An 18,498-nucleotide genomic window follows, 5' to 3' on the forward strand; every position below is an offset into this window, starting at 1 on the left:
AGTGTCTGGGCTGGAAGGAAAATGTGAAATTGCTGTTTCAAGTGTTTCTTTTACTACTCTGTCTATTTACGTCTGTAGTTTCTCATACAACAAAATGCCTCATTTGCAAATGAACGTATACATTTTGTGATGGATTTATTGATTGGCTCCTCTTCCTCAGAGACCATGTCTTTAGACTGCACCATGCCCAGCCCCAGCTCCCTGTCCTCTTCCTCGATGGGCTTTGACGGGATGCCTGGCCGCCGCAGGAAGAAGAGAACCAGCATCGAGACGAATGTACGCGTGGCCCTGGAGCGCGCATTCATGACGGTATTTATCCTCATTATTTCCTTTGAAAATCACGAACTTAAATATCAAAAAGTCAATTAAAGATTATTGCTTTTAACATGAAACGAGTTCTATGAGATTCTAAAGTTTCATCTTAATACTGGGCAGTCATTTAAGTCCATACGTCGGTATTTTTGAGCTTTTAAATGACATTACATCTACTCTGTTACATGTACTTTAATTTAAAATAAATAACATTTCTGGAAGCTGCTATTTTGCATCATACTTTTAAATCGTATTTGAGTACATTTGCAATAAAGTACATTGTACTCTAACTCCATTACATGCATCTACAGCTTGTATTACTCGTGCTGGGAAGAAGGATTGATGTTTTTACCACATCTTGTGAAACATTGGACTAATGATCTGAATAAATGTCTGAATAACTATCTGAATAAATGTCTGAATAACTATCTGAATAAATGTCTGAATAACTATCTGAATAACTTTCTGAATTCCTGCTTCTCTGTGTTGAAGCAGAACCAGAAGCCTACCTCAGAAGAGGTCCTGATGATCTCAGAGCAGCTGAGCATGGAGAAGGAGGTGATCCGGGTCTGGTTCTGCAACCGCCGGCAGAAAGAGAAACGCATCAACCCCTGCAGTTCCACCCCGCCCCTGCCCAGCCAGCCCCCCCTCTGCCCCCCAAATGCACAAACAGCCCTGCTACAGCCCTCACATGGTAAATATACAACCTCAACCTCACTGTTACACATGTTAGCAGTTGTGGACAGTAATGAACATGTAGCGTCTTTGAGCAATAGAAAAAGCGCTATAAAAAATCCAATGTATTATTATTATTATTATTATGTACTCAAGTTCAAGTGTGTGTACTGGTGTGGAGGCAAATATTATACTTTTTACTCTACTTAGTATTCTGAAATTGCAGAATGAGGACTTTCACTTCTTGTACTTAAAGTGTGTTTGTACTTCCTTACTTTACCTTAAGTGACATTTCTACACTGTGGAATTACTACTTTTAGTTAAGTGAATAATCTGACCATTGCTGGTTAATCTTTTAATGGGGTAATTTTATTTTAATGAATATTAAAAATACGAATCAGAATACTTCATTTTTTCGTAAATAAACCAAAGAAGTTCAAATGTACAATAAAATAATAAAATAGAACAAAATATTTACGTAAACATAAGAAATGAAAGTAAACATTTTGAATTAAAAACTGTATATATTATATAACAGCAATATATATGTTTAAAAATCTCTCTCTCTCTCTCTCTCTCTCTCTCTCTCTCTCTCTCTCTCTCTCTCTCTCTCTCTCTCTCTCTCTCTCTCTCTCTCTCTCGCTCTCTCTCTCCCTGCAGATGTCCAGCCAGCTGTCCCAGGCCGTGACCAATCTCAGCACAACGGTGTCCACCATGTCTCCCGGCTGCCCCCTGACCTCCAGCCTGACCTCCAGCCACCCCTCCCTAAGCTCCACCCACCCCTCCCTAAGCTCCGCCCCCTCCCCGGTGACCCCTCCTCCCCGCAGCACGGTCAGCCCCGCCATCCCCAGCCACAGCACACTCAACATCAACACAGGGTGAGAACACAACACAAGTGCTAAGAGACGTTTACTATTGTATTGTATTGTACTATCAAAAGTCAAAGTCAACGTTATTGTCAATCTTTCAGTTTGTGTGTACAGACAGAGAGATCGAAATACCGTTTCCCACAATCCCGAATACAAATATGTATAAAATATCTATAAAAATATGTATATCCTATATATACACAATCAACAGACACATTTACACATGTGCACACATTAAGATAAAAACACAACAATCAATATATATATACAAAATAACAGTCACTTCAATATCTTTGGGAATCAATGTGCATTAGTGCAAGATTGTCCATAGCAGCGTAAAAAAGTGTCGGTACCACTTTACAATAAGACTACCCTTATAAAGGATTCATAAAGGGTTTTTAATTAGGTTGTAAACACTTTATTAATCATTAAGAACCATTTATAAACCAGTTCTAACGTAGTTTTCATACATCAACACAGGCTCACTATTTGGCAAGATGACGAAGCCTTATATTGGCTACTCAGTGAGAATCAACTCAGTGAGCAACAGATACCAAGGATGCTGGCTGATGAAGGAGACGAAGTAAGCTAGGTAGCCAACATAAGGCTTAGTCATCTTGCCAACTAATGAGCCCACATTTATCTGTACAGCTAAGTCTTATATTGGCTACCTAGCTTACTTCGTCTTCTTCATCCGCCAGCATCCTTGGTATCTGTTGGTAACATGTGGGCTCACTATTTGGCAAGCAACCGGTCACAGTTGCTCTGTTTATCTCATGTCTTATAAAAGCTTATTAAGGATTTATAAAGTGTTCAATAAATGAATTACAAACTATTCGTAAACCCTTTATAAGGGTAGTCTTATTGTAAAGTGGTACCAAAGTGTCTACTATACATCGCTTCAAAGCAGTTATAAAGAAAATGTAGGAATTAAAAAATGTCACTTCACCCTTAAGTGTGAAAGAAATGACCTCTATCTACCTAGGTGGTTTTTGTTTTATTTGATACGATTAGATTTAATGTCCTTCTATTTATGTCACATTTTGCAAGCAGCAGTAGGGTAACAAAGAAGTGCACAGTTACAGGAAACACTGCGATAGACCAACCTACTAGGATACTATATGCATTTTAAACAAGTGTGAAAAGTATTATTTATTTTTTAAATGTTTAATGCATCTTGCATTAAACATTTAAAAAATAAATGTCATCTTGTAGAGAGTTGCTAAATGAAACAGCTTCGGAAACCTCTTTGTAGAACAGCTACCTGACGATGTAACCCAGTCTCACGGCATTTCGTGTTATAGTCACGAAATTAATTTAATCTATTGATTCGTGTTCACCAACACGATTTTCGCATTTTTTTCGTGTCACACAGAACGATTTTAAAAGCAATGTATTTCTATTGGTAGTATGTTTCGTGCCTGCACCACGTCTTTTTGTCCGGTCGGGTCTTGGAAGACCAGAAGCTGTGTGGTTCATAAAAACATGTTCTTACTCATTATCTTACCCTAAGCCTAACCCTTTTATTTTAAATTGTATAATGTCAGAGTTTTTTTGCCGTCCACGAGGAAAATAAATGGCTCAGAGCCTCAGAATACTGAAATCTGTATTTTTTCTAATTTGTTATTATTTGGTGCAGGCACGAAACAAACTACCAATATAAATACATTGCTTCTAAAAATCGTTCTGTGTCAGAATACTGAAATCTGTATTTTTTCAAATCTGTTTTTCCTTCTAATTTGTTATTATTTACTTGGTTTTTAAATCGTTCTGTGTGACACGAAAAAAATGGCAAAAATCGTGTTGGTGAACACAAATCAATAGATTAATTTTGTGACTATAACACGAAATGCCGTGAGACTGTGTTGGACGATGGGGATGCTGAGGTTTTTTTATACACAATATTCTTTACTTTTTTTAATCTGAAAAATCAAACCTTCCCGCCCACTTGTTACGAGGTGGGAAACTTTCCCTTAAATCCTCTTTTGTCCTCTTAACACAACACAATCTGCCTCTTTTCATGTGTGCAAACATGTACAGTACAGCTTCCTCCTAGCCTTTCAGAAGAGAGACATGTGCTCCATTGTTCAAATATTTGAACAACTATACTGTCTAAAACGACCCCTCCTGAATGCCGTTAGGGACAATACGTTAACTTTCTAACGACGTTAGACTACTGTACATGTTGTGTCCTGACATGTCTGCCCACATCCACACACAATGAAGGGGAATACAGTTTGATGTGTGGTTTGAAGTGATGCATACAATATGTCTTCCCTGACATCTCAAATAAACTAGAATACAGTTTGATGTGTGGTTTGAAATGATGGATAAATAAACTACAATACAGTTTGATGTGTGGTTGAAAGTGATGCATACAATATGTCTTCCCTGACAACTCAAATAAACTAGAATACATTACATGTCATTTGTTAGACGCTTTTATCCAAAGCGACTTACATACATTCAGTACTGTGGACAATCCCCACAGGAGCAATTTGGGGTGAAGTGTCTTGCCCAGGGACACAACGACATGCTGACTGCAGTGGGACTCGAACTTGCTACAGTTATACAGTTTTCAGTTTGTTGAAATAGTCCTTATCTGTGTATTCCCAAAGTGATCCAGAGTAACTAATGCACAATTCTAGGAGAAAATATAATTATGAATCGCTGTTGGCAGCACCAACCCATTTAATATGTCTGCATTATAGTGGTTTTAGTTCTAAAATATTTTTTAAAGAAGGATTGCAAAACACGAATCAATTCAAACATAACTACCTGGCTACTTACAAATAACGGTCTGAAGTATTTTACTTTGCTGAAATAATCCTTTCATTATAATGTTTATGTTTGTATTTTTTTAAGTAAGATAAATCTGAATTACAATGATTTTACGGCCACCATGCCTGAATCCATTTAGGCAAAAATATTTCCTAATAAGTGCTATTAAATAAAACCACACATTTCCATAACACGCTGCACCATGCTCGCTTCACCTGCAGTTTGTAGCTAAGTGGTTGACACTGTAAACACACACACTGATTTCTTTAACTTGCCTTGGGGCCCTACTGCTTTCCCTGTGCTGCAGTGTACTCTAACCCTGTGTGTGTATGTGTGTGTGTGTGGTTCTTTTGTTCACAGCTTATGGCGTATGGGTAAAAAGAACGGTGACGTGTCTAACTACATCACCGATTTTGCTGCAAACTTGAGGTGAATGCGACAGAGATATATGCAGATTGTATGTAGCGTATAAATAGTGTATCAGAAAGCGTGGTTCTTCTTTTGAATCACTACTAACATATGGTTAACCCTCTGAAACCTAAGCATTGATTTCATGTATGCAAACAGAATGTTCTAGCTCGCCACAAATACATGTTCTAATGTTTTTGGCAGGATATTTGTGGGTCTTACAAACAATATCCAATTTAACTTTAAACATGATTCAATTAAAGAAAATAGGCATCTTAAACATATATTTTATTTACATGACACTGTGTTTTACTGCACATCAAACCCAAATGTATTAACTAGCAAAATCCCAGTAGATTAGTAGTTTCAGGAATACTTAAATCATCCCACGTAAATCACTTTCTTTCCCAATTCTGAAACCCGATATGAACTCAACTAGTTCGTCTTGAGCATGTTTTCATTCCTAAATTAAGTGAGTTGCTGCAAGGCGATTACATATTTGAGTTAACAAGCAGTTGAACATGTTTCCTAAAATATAAAGGGCCCAGTTAGAGTATTTTATCTGTTCACTCCTACGCCTTAACAGTATATATAAGTTCAACCCCTAACTTTATCACTATGACACACCTATACACACACAGTGCTTGAATTGGGCCGGACTTCTGATTTTTACCCATCTGCGTACCATTACTTCTGCGTACCGACACCTCATGACGCATCTAGGTACGCATATTAGTTGCGTTTATTCCCCTGTGTCCTCCCTGGCAGCTCCATTGATTCCCTCTCTCCTTTTCCTGATGGAAGATGCGTGTACTCAGGGACGAGGAGTCATTTAACCAGCCGCCAGTAGGAGTCAGGCTTTCAGTACAGTGAGCCTGTCTAAAATACACAGTAAAGAGACAAACCCACCAGCATTATAGGATATACTATATGACCTGATGCAGGCACATGTATAGGCTACGTCATGTTCTCTATGAGAGCCCCGGACACCTCCCTGATTAGTCGTGGAAAAACATGCAATTTCTGAACGTTACAGTAAATATTCTGTTAAAGTTTTTTTGTGTTTCTTTTGAATTACTGATTCAAAGATATGAGGATAAGGATAGAGGGAGTCGTATGTTGTACAGATTGTAAAGACCTCTGAGCCAAATTCTTGTTTTTGGGCTGTATAAATCAAATTGACTTGAAACAGTTGCTGATTTAGAGTACTGGCACCTTTGTTATTCCAATTCAAGCACTGCCTATACATATGCAATATAAACACATTGTTGATTGCCATATTAAGATAAATGTACTTATTATTAGGTGATGGGACCTTTTGATTTAAAGAGGACTTACCCATTGAAACCCACAAATGCCTTTTTGCAACATAAAAAAAACACCAAATCCCGTAAAACATACTTTTTATTATTATCATATATTCCTAATAATCTTAAAACATAAAGGAAACAATACTACAGGTCACACATGTACACAGAATACAGTGTCCAAAAGAGAGAACTAGGGGAAACCATGTTGTTTGAACTTTAAACCCATTTCCCAACCAAAGATTCTTTGCCACGATAAAGTACATTTTAATCTGAAAATGTTCTACTTAATTAGTTTTAAATCGATGTTGCAGATTCACAGCAGCGGGCCTCAGAGGGTTAAGGAGGCTTCTTGTGTTTTATAACATTTCCAAGATGTTCTGTTTCTTCCTGCTTTTCTAACCTCTTGTTTACATCTGTTCTGCCTCCTGTCAGCTGACTGCTGCTCTTTGTGTCCATGTAGGGCTCAATATGCCCTCCGCTTGTCCTTGCTGCTAAACCTGCTTTTTTTTCTCACCTTTTCTCCTCTGCTTGTCTGTGTTCGTGTATATGCCGGCACATGTATGGTGTGTGTGTGTGTGTGTGTGTGAAACAACAGGAACACTGTGATGGGAGTTAACACAGGAATGAACCAAGCCCTCCTCGGTAACAATCCCCTGGCCACTATCCAATGTGTGTGTGTGTGTGTAAGAGAAAAAGACATGCTGAAATTAGGTTTTTATTCAAGGAGTAAAAAAAAGAGAAAGCTTAGCATCAGCACGGATGTTAAACAGAATATCTTTTAAAGGTCACGGCTGAGGTGCTTATTATTTCATTTCTGGGAAAAACGAAGGGTCATAGAGGACGTAAAAATAGAGTTTTTTATCTTCTGGAAATATATTCTCCTCCTCTCAAACACTTGCACTCCTACACAAGCTCAAGCTCACCATGCACGACACACCTTCCTACACTTAAGGAACGACACACAAGAAGTATAAGAAAATAAAAAGTGTACAATCCTGCAGAACTGACCACGAAACAGTCCAACGGGTGTCAGCAGAGCGACGGTTTAATCACAGCTGGTGCAGCGAGGATGAGAAGAGGTAGAGAGAGATGTATTAATAACAGAAGTGTGATGATGAGTAATACAGTTATGCACGGTAGGGGAATCAAATCGCACTTGAAGCTGGAGACGCGCATGAATGGGCAGCCAATGTTTGCTCCTCCACAGTCTCTGAAGCAGCCCAAGAGTCTCAGAGGGGAACATTATTTCTCATGTGTCGACATCAACATCCATGACTCCATCCCATCGAGTGTGTGCCTGCGTGCGTGCGTGTGTGTGTGTGTGTGTGTGTGTGTGTGTGTGTGTGTGTGTGTGTGTGTGTGTGTGTGTGTGTGTGTGTGCGTGTGCGTGTGCGTGTGCGTGTGCGTGTGCGTGTGTGTGTGCGTGTGACGACTCTTTTACGTGAGTGTGTGGGCTAAGTGTTTGTGTGTGCGTCTGTGCCGTCTCACTCATCCTCAGCCTTTCATCTCTTCATTTCATCAATAGTATAATGGGTAGGAAAAAAGTCAACATCAAATATTTGAAATCAGATGGAAACCATGCTGCTGGGGACGTTTCATGCACTTCATTTTATTGTGAAATGTGCACTAATAATGGACATTAAACACTTACATCAACAACTTTAAATATCAGTGCCTGGTTGCATAAAACATATCATGCCTAAAATCCGCTTACATGTTCATCTAAGGATGCCTTAGTAACAACTTATTGCATCAAATCAATATACAAACTTGTTTTAAGATGACCCTAGGTGTTTGTTCTACTACTAGCTACTTAAAGGGGACCTATCATGCAAAATGCACTTTTGTACGTCTTTTATACATGAATATGTGTCCCCGGTGTTCCAGGGAACTCACCAAGTGTCAGAAAACACAACCCTCTCTATTTTCCTCCATACCCAAATCTCTAAAAAAGGGGCTGCAACGGATCTGATCAAAACTGATCCAGATTTGAACACTGTCCTGACGTCAGGACGGTGGCGCTACGGCTATTGGGCCAACTCCAGCAATCAGGAGGAGACAGCCACGGCCATTGCCGTTCGAAAGCGCTGGAGACGCTGTAGTACATATGCCAGGCCTGTAGGTGGTGCTGTTCTCACTGAATCAGCCCTTGCAAAAACAGAGCTAAACAATGTCAAATTGAGCGAAATGAGGCATGGCTAAAATGCATGATCTGTTTGGTATTTTGAAAAAAAAGTATAAATATGCCTTATATAGGTATGGTCCTACACTATATTATTCAAATATAGCATGATAGGTCCACTTTAAGAATTCCCTTGATGCATTGCTTTAGATATCTTTACTCAGGAACTAGGACGTACCAGTCTCTTTAAAATGTGAAATATGTTGAGGAACACTTGGTAATGGCTGAATTTATGGGAACTGTGGAGGAGGAGGATAAACCAAAACATAATATTCAAAACAGGGAAAAACCCACTGAACACTATTAGCGATGAGTAACTTGTTAGAGGATTTGGATTTAACCGTCTATCTTCAAAATCTCTATTATATAATACATATTAAAAATATATTCAACGTATCAGGTTTTTAAAGGGGAACAACCTTCTTGTCTTCTGTCTAGTTACACCTTTCTTTACTTTTGTATTCTCGTTGTTGTCCAAGTCAAGTGAAAGGATGATGATGCCAATGAAGCAAATCCATTGTGCACATATGTTATAGGAGGACAGTTTGTAAAGTGAACGCCTTAGTGTAAACATTTTGGCAAGGAATCAACTTAAAAATACTTTGTGCAACGCTCCTAAATAAACTCCTTTTGCTTTGGGATATCTTTTGCATAAGAGACACAGATTGAAACTTGAAAGGTAGTTTATGAAACCAAGAGATCCACTTTGACTCGACACTGAAACACCAAGAGATGAATCACTGAGGAGGCAGAAATAAATGTCTCTTCACCAATAGTTGCCTCAACAGACCATAATGCCGTGTGCCCACAACGTTCTGAGCAGTAACGGAGCTCAATGCTCTGTTGACGATGAGGATACATGTGTTCTGCTGTTGCCATGCAGACACACACATTAATAGGGTGCGTTTAATTACATTAATGGAAAGGAGCGCTGCATGTAGCTCCATCATCAACCTTGTTTCCTTAACAACGGACCACTCTCAGCAGATTACCTGCAGAGTGCCCTGGATCTGATCACAGAGATTATCTAACGGATATTAGACAACACGCAGGAAGACTGACACTACCGTCACCAAAAAAAAGGCCTTTGTGAATGTGAAGCAGTTTCCCAAAACTCACCTAAATGATTCCCAAAAACAGACAAGTGTATTTCTCTTAAGAAAACTCCACTCACCCTCTCAGCTTTTTATTTAAAAGAAGGTGTTTTTATCTACTTCTGCTGAATGCAACAAGCTCAGGCGCTTCGTCTGTTCTGGCTGTGCGCTGTCAATTATTAACAAACTAGCTAACAAGTAACAACGCTCAATATTACTAGTTAATGACAAATCATAAGCATTTGTTTTCCCTATTAAAGTGTCTAAAGAAAGAGGTAGATGGGTTTAAATGTAAAAAAACAACCTCATATGGAGGAATACATGGTGCCAGAAAATACTAAGCGAAATATTGGCATTTTCTATTAGTCCTCTGTAGGGGAGGTGACACAGAGGCTTTTATTTCACGCATTTAGGCTATTTTAGTCCTAATGTTCTGTGGAAAGCTCATCATGGGCTTTCTAGCCAGGACACATCCTGTAGCCAATTTAAAATTTAAAATAAATAACTGATTAAATATATAAAGAAATATGACTTCTGTTGCTCAGAAGGGTGATGCTTGAAGGGGACCTATCATGCAAAATGCACTTTTGTACGTCTTTTATACATGAATATGTGTCCCCGGTGTTCCAGGGAACTCACCAAGTGTCAGAAAACACAACCCTCTCTATTTTCCTCCATACCCAAATCTCTAAAAAAGGGGCTGCAACGGATCTGCACTACGGCTATTGGGCCAACTCCACCAATCAGGAGGAGACAGCCACGGCCATTGCTGTTAGAAAGCTCTGGAGACGCTGTAGTACATATGCCAGGCCTGTAGGTGGTGCTGTTCTCACAGAATCAGCCCTTGCAAAAACAGAGCTAAAAAATGTCAAATTGAGCAAAATGAGGCATGGCTAAAATGCATGCTCTGTTTGGTATTTTGAAAAAAAAAAAGTATAAATATGCCTTATATAGGTATGGTCCTATACTATATTATTCAAATATAGCATGATAGGTCCACTTTAAGTCTTTCTAAATACATATTGTACCCAGGTGCTTTGTGGGGGACAGAAGGGATTGCTTCTTACATTTTCAAACATTTTCCAAACTTCAGGAAACAGATCATAAAGGATTTTGTTGAAACTATTGACCAGATAGATAGATAGATAGATAGATAGATAGATAGATAGATAGATAGATAGATAGATAGATAGATAGATAGATAGATAGATAGATAGATAGATAGATAGATAGATAGATAGATAGATAGATAGATAGATAGATAGATGGATGGATAGATGGATAGATAGCTTTGGTATAAGGAATAGTCAAACAGCAATTGTCTTACGCACACACACGAGCACCCGCCTACACACACAATGTATAACCAGTGAAAAGCATGCACTGTAGCATTAATTACAATAAATGACGTCACAGTTATTGAATGTTTGAACCTCTCTCTCTCTCCCTCCCTCAGCCCTAGCAGCCAGTGGTGGCCAGCTGCCTCTTTCCAGTCTTGAAGGGGCCAGTAAGCTGATGCTGGGGGGGGGCCACGGGGGCCTGCCCTCCTCCCTCTTCCTGAACCACCCGGCCCTGCTCCACATGAGCCAGAACCCCGGACTCTTCAGCGCCGTAGCCAAAGCCTCCCAAGCCTTCCCATTGGCCAGCAGCATCAGCCCCACCCCCTGCTCCCCATCCCCCTGCTCAAGCCCCGCCTCTTCCTGTTCCTCCAGCGAAATGGCGCACAGCCCGACCTCTCTGGGCGGGGCCAAGATTGAGTGACCGCGCCAAACGGCCAATCAGAGAGGAGGAGGAGGAGGAAGGAGGAAACGGAAACCTCGCCTTTCACACCAAAGCTATCTCTTTCTCTCTCTTGCGCTCTTCTTCCGATATTTTTCTCGCAATGGTTCTCTCTCTCGTTCTCTCCCAGTCTTTCGATGCCAAAAATACACAGAATGAAAGAGGAGAGAGGGAGGGAGGGAAGAAGTGAAAGAGGGGAGAAGGGGGGGGAAAGGGGAAGATTGAAACCAAAAATCTTTATCTATCCAAACAGACGGAGAGGAGGCAGCGTGGGACCTTTTTGTCAAAAACACGTGATATCGACATCGCTTTCTCTCTCAAGGAAAACAAACCAATGACTCTTTAACAGAGAAGCATGTCGAAGCGCATAAACCAAAAATGACAAAAGATAACTTTACTATGTGACAAAGGAATGGCGGCAAGGACAACAAAAGATGGAGGGGAGGACTGTGCTTACGTTTTCCCTTTTTTAAATTATTTCGAAAAGCTGCGGGTCTGAAGGAAGAGGAGAAGGGAGGAGAAGTTTAAACCAAAAATGTACCTGAGGAGGAGAAGGAAGAAGAAGAATACACAATGACAAAAAAAAAAAAAAAAAAACGACAACCATACCAAAATCCCAAATACCAAAAACCAAAAATACGGAGAGAAAAGCTTTATTCAAAGGACGTGTAAATACTGAAGCTATCCAGGACCAGGACTACTGCTACTGCTACACACACACACACACACACACACACACACACACACACACACACACACACACACACACACACACACACACACACACACACACACACACACACACACACACACACACACACACACACACACACACACCATCGATCATCCTGTCTGTCAGCTCATGTGTCTCTCTTCATGCTAGATATATATTGAATGATTTTTGTAAAGAGTGTTACAGAGCGAGTCCAGACGTCGCGTTTGAATGATCGCCGTCTTAGTCTCTTTACCTACCTCTGGTTCCAAGAGCATAGAATAGCTTTCTTCTTTGACAGAGGCTTAGTGTGTGTTTTTTTTTACACTTTTGAGAGTTGGGATTGAGTTATTTATTAGTGTCATTTCCATCATCATTGTCTTCATCATGTGTTCATTTGTTTTAAGTGTGACTATTCTGCAGAAACAGCGGTGAAGAGAAGCTCACCAAGTGCCATAGATACAAAAATAGAGTTGATTTCAAGGTGTGACTGAATTTATTAAGACCTAAACATTTAGCGCTCATAATCAGACCACTCTCTTAAAGATAACCCCATCACCAGAGCCTCCGTGACTAAATGAACATGCCCTGGAAAACTTCACACACTGAAAAAAGACGTTGGTTAGCAGTGAAAGTATGAAATGGGGCTCTGATTGGACATTTAAAAAGTAATAACCATTGAGACTGAAGAATAAATAAGTCAATAAAGGCAAGTTTAGTCACAGTCCTGCCACACACCTGTCTGTCTAGACGTGTTTACTGATGTTCGTCTGTTTCCATCATCACCCCATCGATCGCATTTCACTGTCATTTTCCACCTCAGACTGCCATTCATTCTCAAATGGAAACCAAAGCATTCTCAAGGCCCGGGCTAAAGAGCCTCCGCCAGGACGTTTGAACACAATGAAGACACACGGAGGGGCAGGACGTTTAAGCCCCTCTTTGGTGTCATCCCCTCCACCTGGCCCGTCCCAAAAACCCGCGGGGGAAGCTTTATTTAGGGAACTGATCCTTTACTCCGAAACCCCCCAGAAAGAAAGGGACAGGGCGGGATGAAGGAGGGATGCACCGTAGTGACGGGAGCAGGCTTCTTTTTTCTTTTTTTTTGTAAGAGGATACCAAAAATAAACCCATACCAAAAAAAACACAACCCAAGGAATGACAAACCAAAAAGAAACCCTAACCAAATGTGGCTGGAGGGGGGAGGGGAGGAGGACAAAGTGCTGGTGTCTGTCTGTCTGTCTGCGAGCTTTAGAGTTTCCCTCTCTGAAACTGTGTAGCATGGATGGAGGGAGGATAGACAGGCAGACAGACAGGTGAAGGACACACAATTCCTCCCCTCCTCTGCCTCTCTCTCCAGCCCAGCTCTCTGGTCCTGGATGGAGCTAAACGCAAATGACCTCACTGAACTGAAATCTTCTAAAAAAAAATTCTGTTTTTATTTTTCTGTTGGTTGTTTTTTTCCGATTGTTTTATCTCTGCTGTGTCTCTTGATGCCGTTTTATGTACTGTACTTTAGTGCTTATTACTCATTTGGAATAACGTACTCGCTTACTTATTACTACAAGAGCTCCTTATTTTTTCGTAGTCGTGCTAGAGATTTTTATCAGGTGGTTGGAAAAAATACTGTGAAAATTTAGCTTCCAGATTTTTATTAGATAAAGAAACAGACTGTCTTGGCAGAGGAAAAAAAAAACGACACACAAAAAGCCAAAAATAAATAGCAAACCTTGAAAAACCAAATACTGAACCAAACCAAACACAGTAGAGGAATCCCACGAGGGAACAGAAACGGGTCGATCTGTCTGAGGTGAAACTGCGTTGTTCTGCACTTATTGGGAGGCCAGAAAAGAAAAAAAGGGTCTGCAGTGATGTCTTGTCATTCATTTTGACCCCAGAGACGGCACTTCCGACGCAGAATAACTCACACACACAGCGGCCTCAGTCAAGGTTGACGTTTCTGAGAGCTGGACGTAAACGTATCCAAAGAATATTTGGTTTGATCCACACCAGAAAAACAGTCGACACGCGAGAATCGTTTCACGAACCAAACTTTAGATGTGGGGTTCGCACCTTCAAGGTGAAACCTGTTCTCCACATTGACTCTTAGACGGAATGTATCTGTTAGTGCTTCTATAGATTTTGTAGAAAAAAGATCTATGTTCTACTGCTTACTTATCGCTAATGTATTAAAAAGAAAAAAACGTACAAAAAAGACTTTGAGAAAAAAAAAAGATCCTTAAAAACATTGATGATAATAACTTGATTTTAGACCAAAAATTGTAACTATCTCTCTTTGGACTTTTTTTTTTTCCTTATTAATGATGATTTAGACTTTTGATTGTACTATTTATTCAGGATAGGGTTGATTTATTTGCTTGCTATTTATTTGTTAATTTATTTCTAGAGGTGCTTTTTCATATCCTGGGATGTATTTGTGATAGATTTTCTTATTTTGTGCCCCCTGATGAAGTTCTTTCCTACTTCTTTAAACCAAATAATACCAGAAATGCAACCACGTCCTGTCGGGACTTAATAAGAGAATATGGCGGATTGAATGGTCAGCCGTTAAGATGTGCTCACAGGAACGAGAGGCAGCACTGTGTGGCAAACACCTCATCATCAGCAGGGTAAACAATGCATTTGATAGAGGCTTTCTGGACTTCTCCTGATAATGGGACAGAAATGGTTAGTTTAATTCCTGTTTCAATGCATACATACAATGTGTGAGAAACTGCAGGATGAGGTGTTTTTTAAGACGCTGTTCTGCCTCTTCTTGATATCTTCTCTCAAGGGAGAAAACACTGAAAGCTTTACAGCTACGCAACCAAAAACACAAAAGAAGAAAAGCAACTGGGGCTAGCGGTTTTTACATGACAGGAGGCAAGCGGGTGATTCTGGATTTTAAACCCGTATATTACCTTCTACTTTGTCTCTTTTTTCAGTTTTTTGTTTCCACTTTTCTAGACGTCTGTTTAAAACTTTTTTCTTCATCCACTGTAGGATGTAAAAGAGAGATAGTTCATCATATACCTCATATTCTTTGATGATAAACCAAATAGATGAATGCTTTAAAATGCGGGGTTCGAGCGGGGATAACGGTGTTATGTGTGGAAAGTGTGATTTGTGGCATGAGAGCAGACGCAGTAAAGCCGAGGTGTGAACACAGAGGTTTGGGATTGATCTGGGAGTCGACAGATCATGGAATAGATCCGTTTTTCTCAAGGGATTCAGAAGTTGCCATTTAAGGTCAAAGGGCTGCACTGGTTCAAGCTCTGGTCCACACACACACACACACACACACACCTTGTCCCTCTGGAAAACACCCCCCGCTGTCTGTGTTGAGCTTTGAGCACAGCCCTCTCCTCACATCTGACCCTCGCTGTTTCCTCCCTGTCAAACACGGACTGTAAAGCTGCTCTTTGGTGCAAATCTAGACTCTAATCTGGATCAATCTTTTTGAATTCAAAAGCTTCTAGATTCTTGCTACAGTGCAGCTTTACCCATAAGGTCTCCAAAACCCCCTCTCGCCTTTAGGTCTTGCCTGATGAGGGGGCATATTGACCAGTTTATGTGAATCAGGGGTGCAGCAGGGCAGGTCAATGGGGATTGGCTGGGACCGCTGATGCTAGGTGACGCATCCAAACACTTCTCAAGACCCGGTGTGTGTTGAGACTTTAGAAGAAGCATTTGTTGTTTTGCTCTCCTTCAGCATTCAGAGGAAATGGGAGGATGTTTGTGACGAGGCTCTTCTTTAGTGAGCGTTAGGGTTTGAGGGACCGGGTGTGAACGTGTTGGTCTCTCCGGCGGGGATACCCCCTTAGTGAATGATACCAAAGTTAATGCCCCGCCATGGGATCCAGCACCATGTACACACTCCCTAAAACCCTGATGTCCACCTTCAGAGAGCGTTCAGAAACTCTTCTTTCCTCCATGCTTTAATCTCTCTCCATAAAATCAGGCTCATATGCGGCCTTTTACAACATCCAAAAAATGTGTTTTAAAGGAGTAACTTGACATTTTTGGGGAATTAAGTGTATTCATTTTCTTGCCAAGAGTTAGATAAGAACCAGGAAGGAAGGTCTTTGCAGGGCCAAGCTATCGTTCTTGCAGGCTAATATAAGTTCTGAACAAACTAACTAACATTTTTTAGCTTTAAAGGCAGATTTTGTTCCGTACATATAAATAATTGTTTATTGAAACTAAACTGAATGTATTAAGACAGTAGCTTCTAGCAGTGGAGCTCCTCAACTGAAAGCTCAAACTAAATAAAGGCTTGCCGACTGAAAGACCACATACATAATAATGCTGTGATAGCACCGTTGCAAATAAGCGTTGCCTGGGCTATTCATATTGAAAACAGTTCCTGTTTAGGTATTGTTTTGTACTTAAGTGACGACTTTAACCCTAAACTTGGCACTTAATGAAGACAGAATGAAAGAGTTGTTAATGGTGATGCTTTTAGATACTGCTGTGTATTGGATGCACTCACGTTTCTTTTAGAAAAACAGACACAAACGAATTGATCAGTGACCTATATATTTGTGCTAAAGTGAACAAAACAATATGAATCAGCAAAGTGAGTCATCATTTCCACCTCATTTGGACAGAGACATGCTAGCTCTTTCCCCCTGCTAAGCTAAGCTAACATAGCTCCATGTTGTTATCATAAGGGTTTAGGGTTCATCATCCAAACCTTGGCAAGAAAACCTCAAAACATGTCAAACTATTCCTTTGAAATGCAAGAAACAGTGCTTGAAATTGAATCATGTCAAGATAAGAAACAGAAGGAGAGACACGGTGAGCAGAGCCAAAAACAACAACAAACAAGCTGCTTCTTCTTCCTCCACACCCCCCTCTCCTCCATCCCTCTCTCCTCTCTGTCTTTCTCTCGTCTACAATACAGCTTTAGTCCAAAGGTTTTCCTCCAGCAACACAGAGTCAGACGTTAAAGAATAAAACCAAAGAGCTCTAACTTCTCTTCAACACAAAGCCTCCACCGACTCCACTTCTCTCTTTCTCTCTCTCCATCTCCCTGTGTACTCTCTTTAAGTCCTCCGTCACCTAGCGCGCCGGTCTTTGAAGCGCTAACCTCAGCTATCCAAAGGGGAATAATAATAATAATAATAATATTGATAATTAAGATGATAATGAAATGTATATTTTTAAGTATTTGTCATTGGAAAAATAATCTTCTCATAATTATGATGATGATGATGATGATGATGGTGGTGATGATGATGATAATGAAGTTTCTCTTGGTATCTTTGTAGCTGTTCTGATCCTTCTTAAGTTCTTGTCCTTTCTGCTCGTCATCACCCCTCCCTCCCTCCCTCCCATCCTCCCCCCTTTTTCATTTGGTTTACCCAGTGTGTGGTCCTAACGTCATACCTGTCTGACCTTTACCCCTGTGTGTGTGTGTGTGTGTGTGTGTGTGTGTGTGTGTGTGTGTGTGTGTGTGTGTGTGTGTGTGTGCGTGTGCGTGTGCGTGTGCGTGTGCGTGGGGGTTGCTGGATAAATGGGACGGGTGTGGTGTGTTTAAAAAAAAAAAAACACACAAAAAGATTCCTTGTTCTTTGGACAACAACGATCCCCCCACACACACATGACCTGTCAACTGTAACGTACCGTTTGCCAACTTCCTATAGTTTGAATTCCCCCTGTCACAACAGTGTGTGTGTTAGTGTGAATATGTTTTTATTTGTTATCATAAAAGGCCTTTTTTCTATTTGTTATGCAACTCTAAAACCGGTTTAAACTTTGTGTGTGTGTGTGTGTGTGTGTGTGTGTGTGTGTGTGTGTGTGTGTGTGTGTGTGTGTGTGTGTGTGTGTGTGTGTGTGTGTCTCTGTGTGTCCTCCTCCATCCTGTGAGCAGCCCCCCTTTCTCCCCCCTAATCCCCTTCCTTTCCCCCCTCTTCTCCCTTGTAGTAGCAAGTTAGCCTTTTAGTGTATTTATCTTGAAAACCAAAAAAAAAGAAGAAAAATAACTCTACTTGTTCATTGTACAGTGTTGTTCATTTTAAGTCATTTTTGTAACTGAAAGTGTTTCATTCATCCAAATAAAACAGGAGACAAAAACTGTACAGATGATCCCCTCCCTGACTCTTGTCCTGTTTCTTAAATCATACATCACTTTCAGGAGAAACCTCATTTAGGAAACAGGAGATGAACTTCCAGTTGTCATGTACCTTTACAACCAGAAGAGGGCGCTGTTAGACTGTATATCTCTCCTCACTGAGCCCAGGCAGAGATAAACCACCGGGGCTGATATTTCCGTAGTTATGGAGGACTACAAGTGTCATGGAAATATAAAGTGTCATTGATTGATGACTAAAGGACATTACAAAAAACAAGGAATTCATAACAGATATTACCA

The 18,498-nt window shown here is 40.4% G+C and overlaps 1 protein-coding gene across 1 annotated transcript in view; it reads left to right on the plus strand.

Annotated features, from left to right (window-relative positions):
* The window catches only part of pou2f2a (POU class 2 homeobox 2a), a 55,371-nt gene extending 37,154 nt beyond the window's left edge, over positions 1 to 18,217 (plus strand). The window contains 7 exon segments of the mRNA XM_034123998.1: positions 161 to 309; positions 808 to 954; positions 956 to 1,006; positions 1,648 to 1,865; positions 4,998 to 5,066; positions 6,951 to 6,997; positions 11,088 to 18,217. Of these exon segments, the coding sequence (XP_033979889.1) occupies positions 161 to 309; positions 808 to 954; positions 956 to 1,006; positions 1,648 to 1,865; positions 4,998 to 5,066; positions 6,951 to 6,997; positions 11,088 to 11,392 (986 nt within the window). The 3' untranslated portion in view covers positions 11,393 to 18,217.
* Positions 18,218 to 18,498: the final 281 nt, after the last annotated feature.

The sequence above is a fragment of the Trematomus bernacchii genome, unplaced genomic scaffold (genome assembly GCF_902827165.1).
Source record: "Trematomus bernacchii unplaced genomic scaffold, fTreBer1.1, whole genome shotgun sequence".
NCBI lineage: Eukaryota > Metazoa > Chordata > Actinopteri > Perciformes > Nototheniidae > Trematomus > Trematomus bernacchii.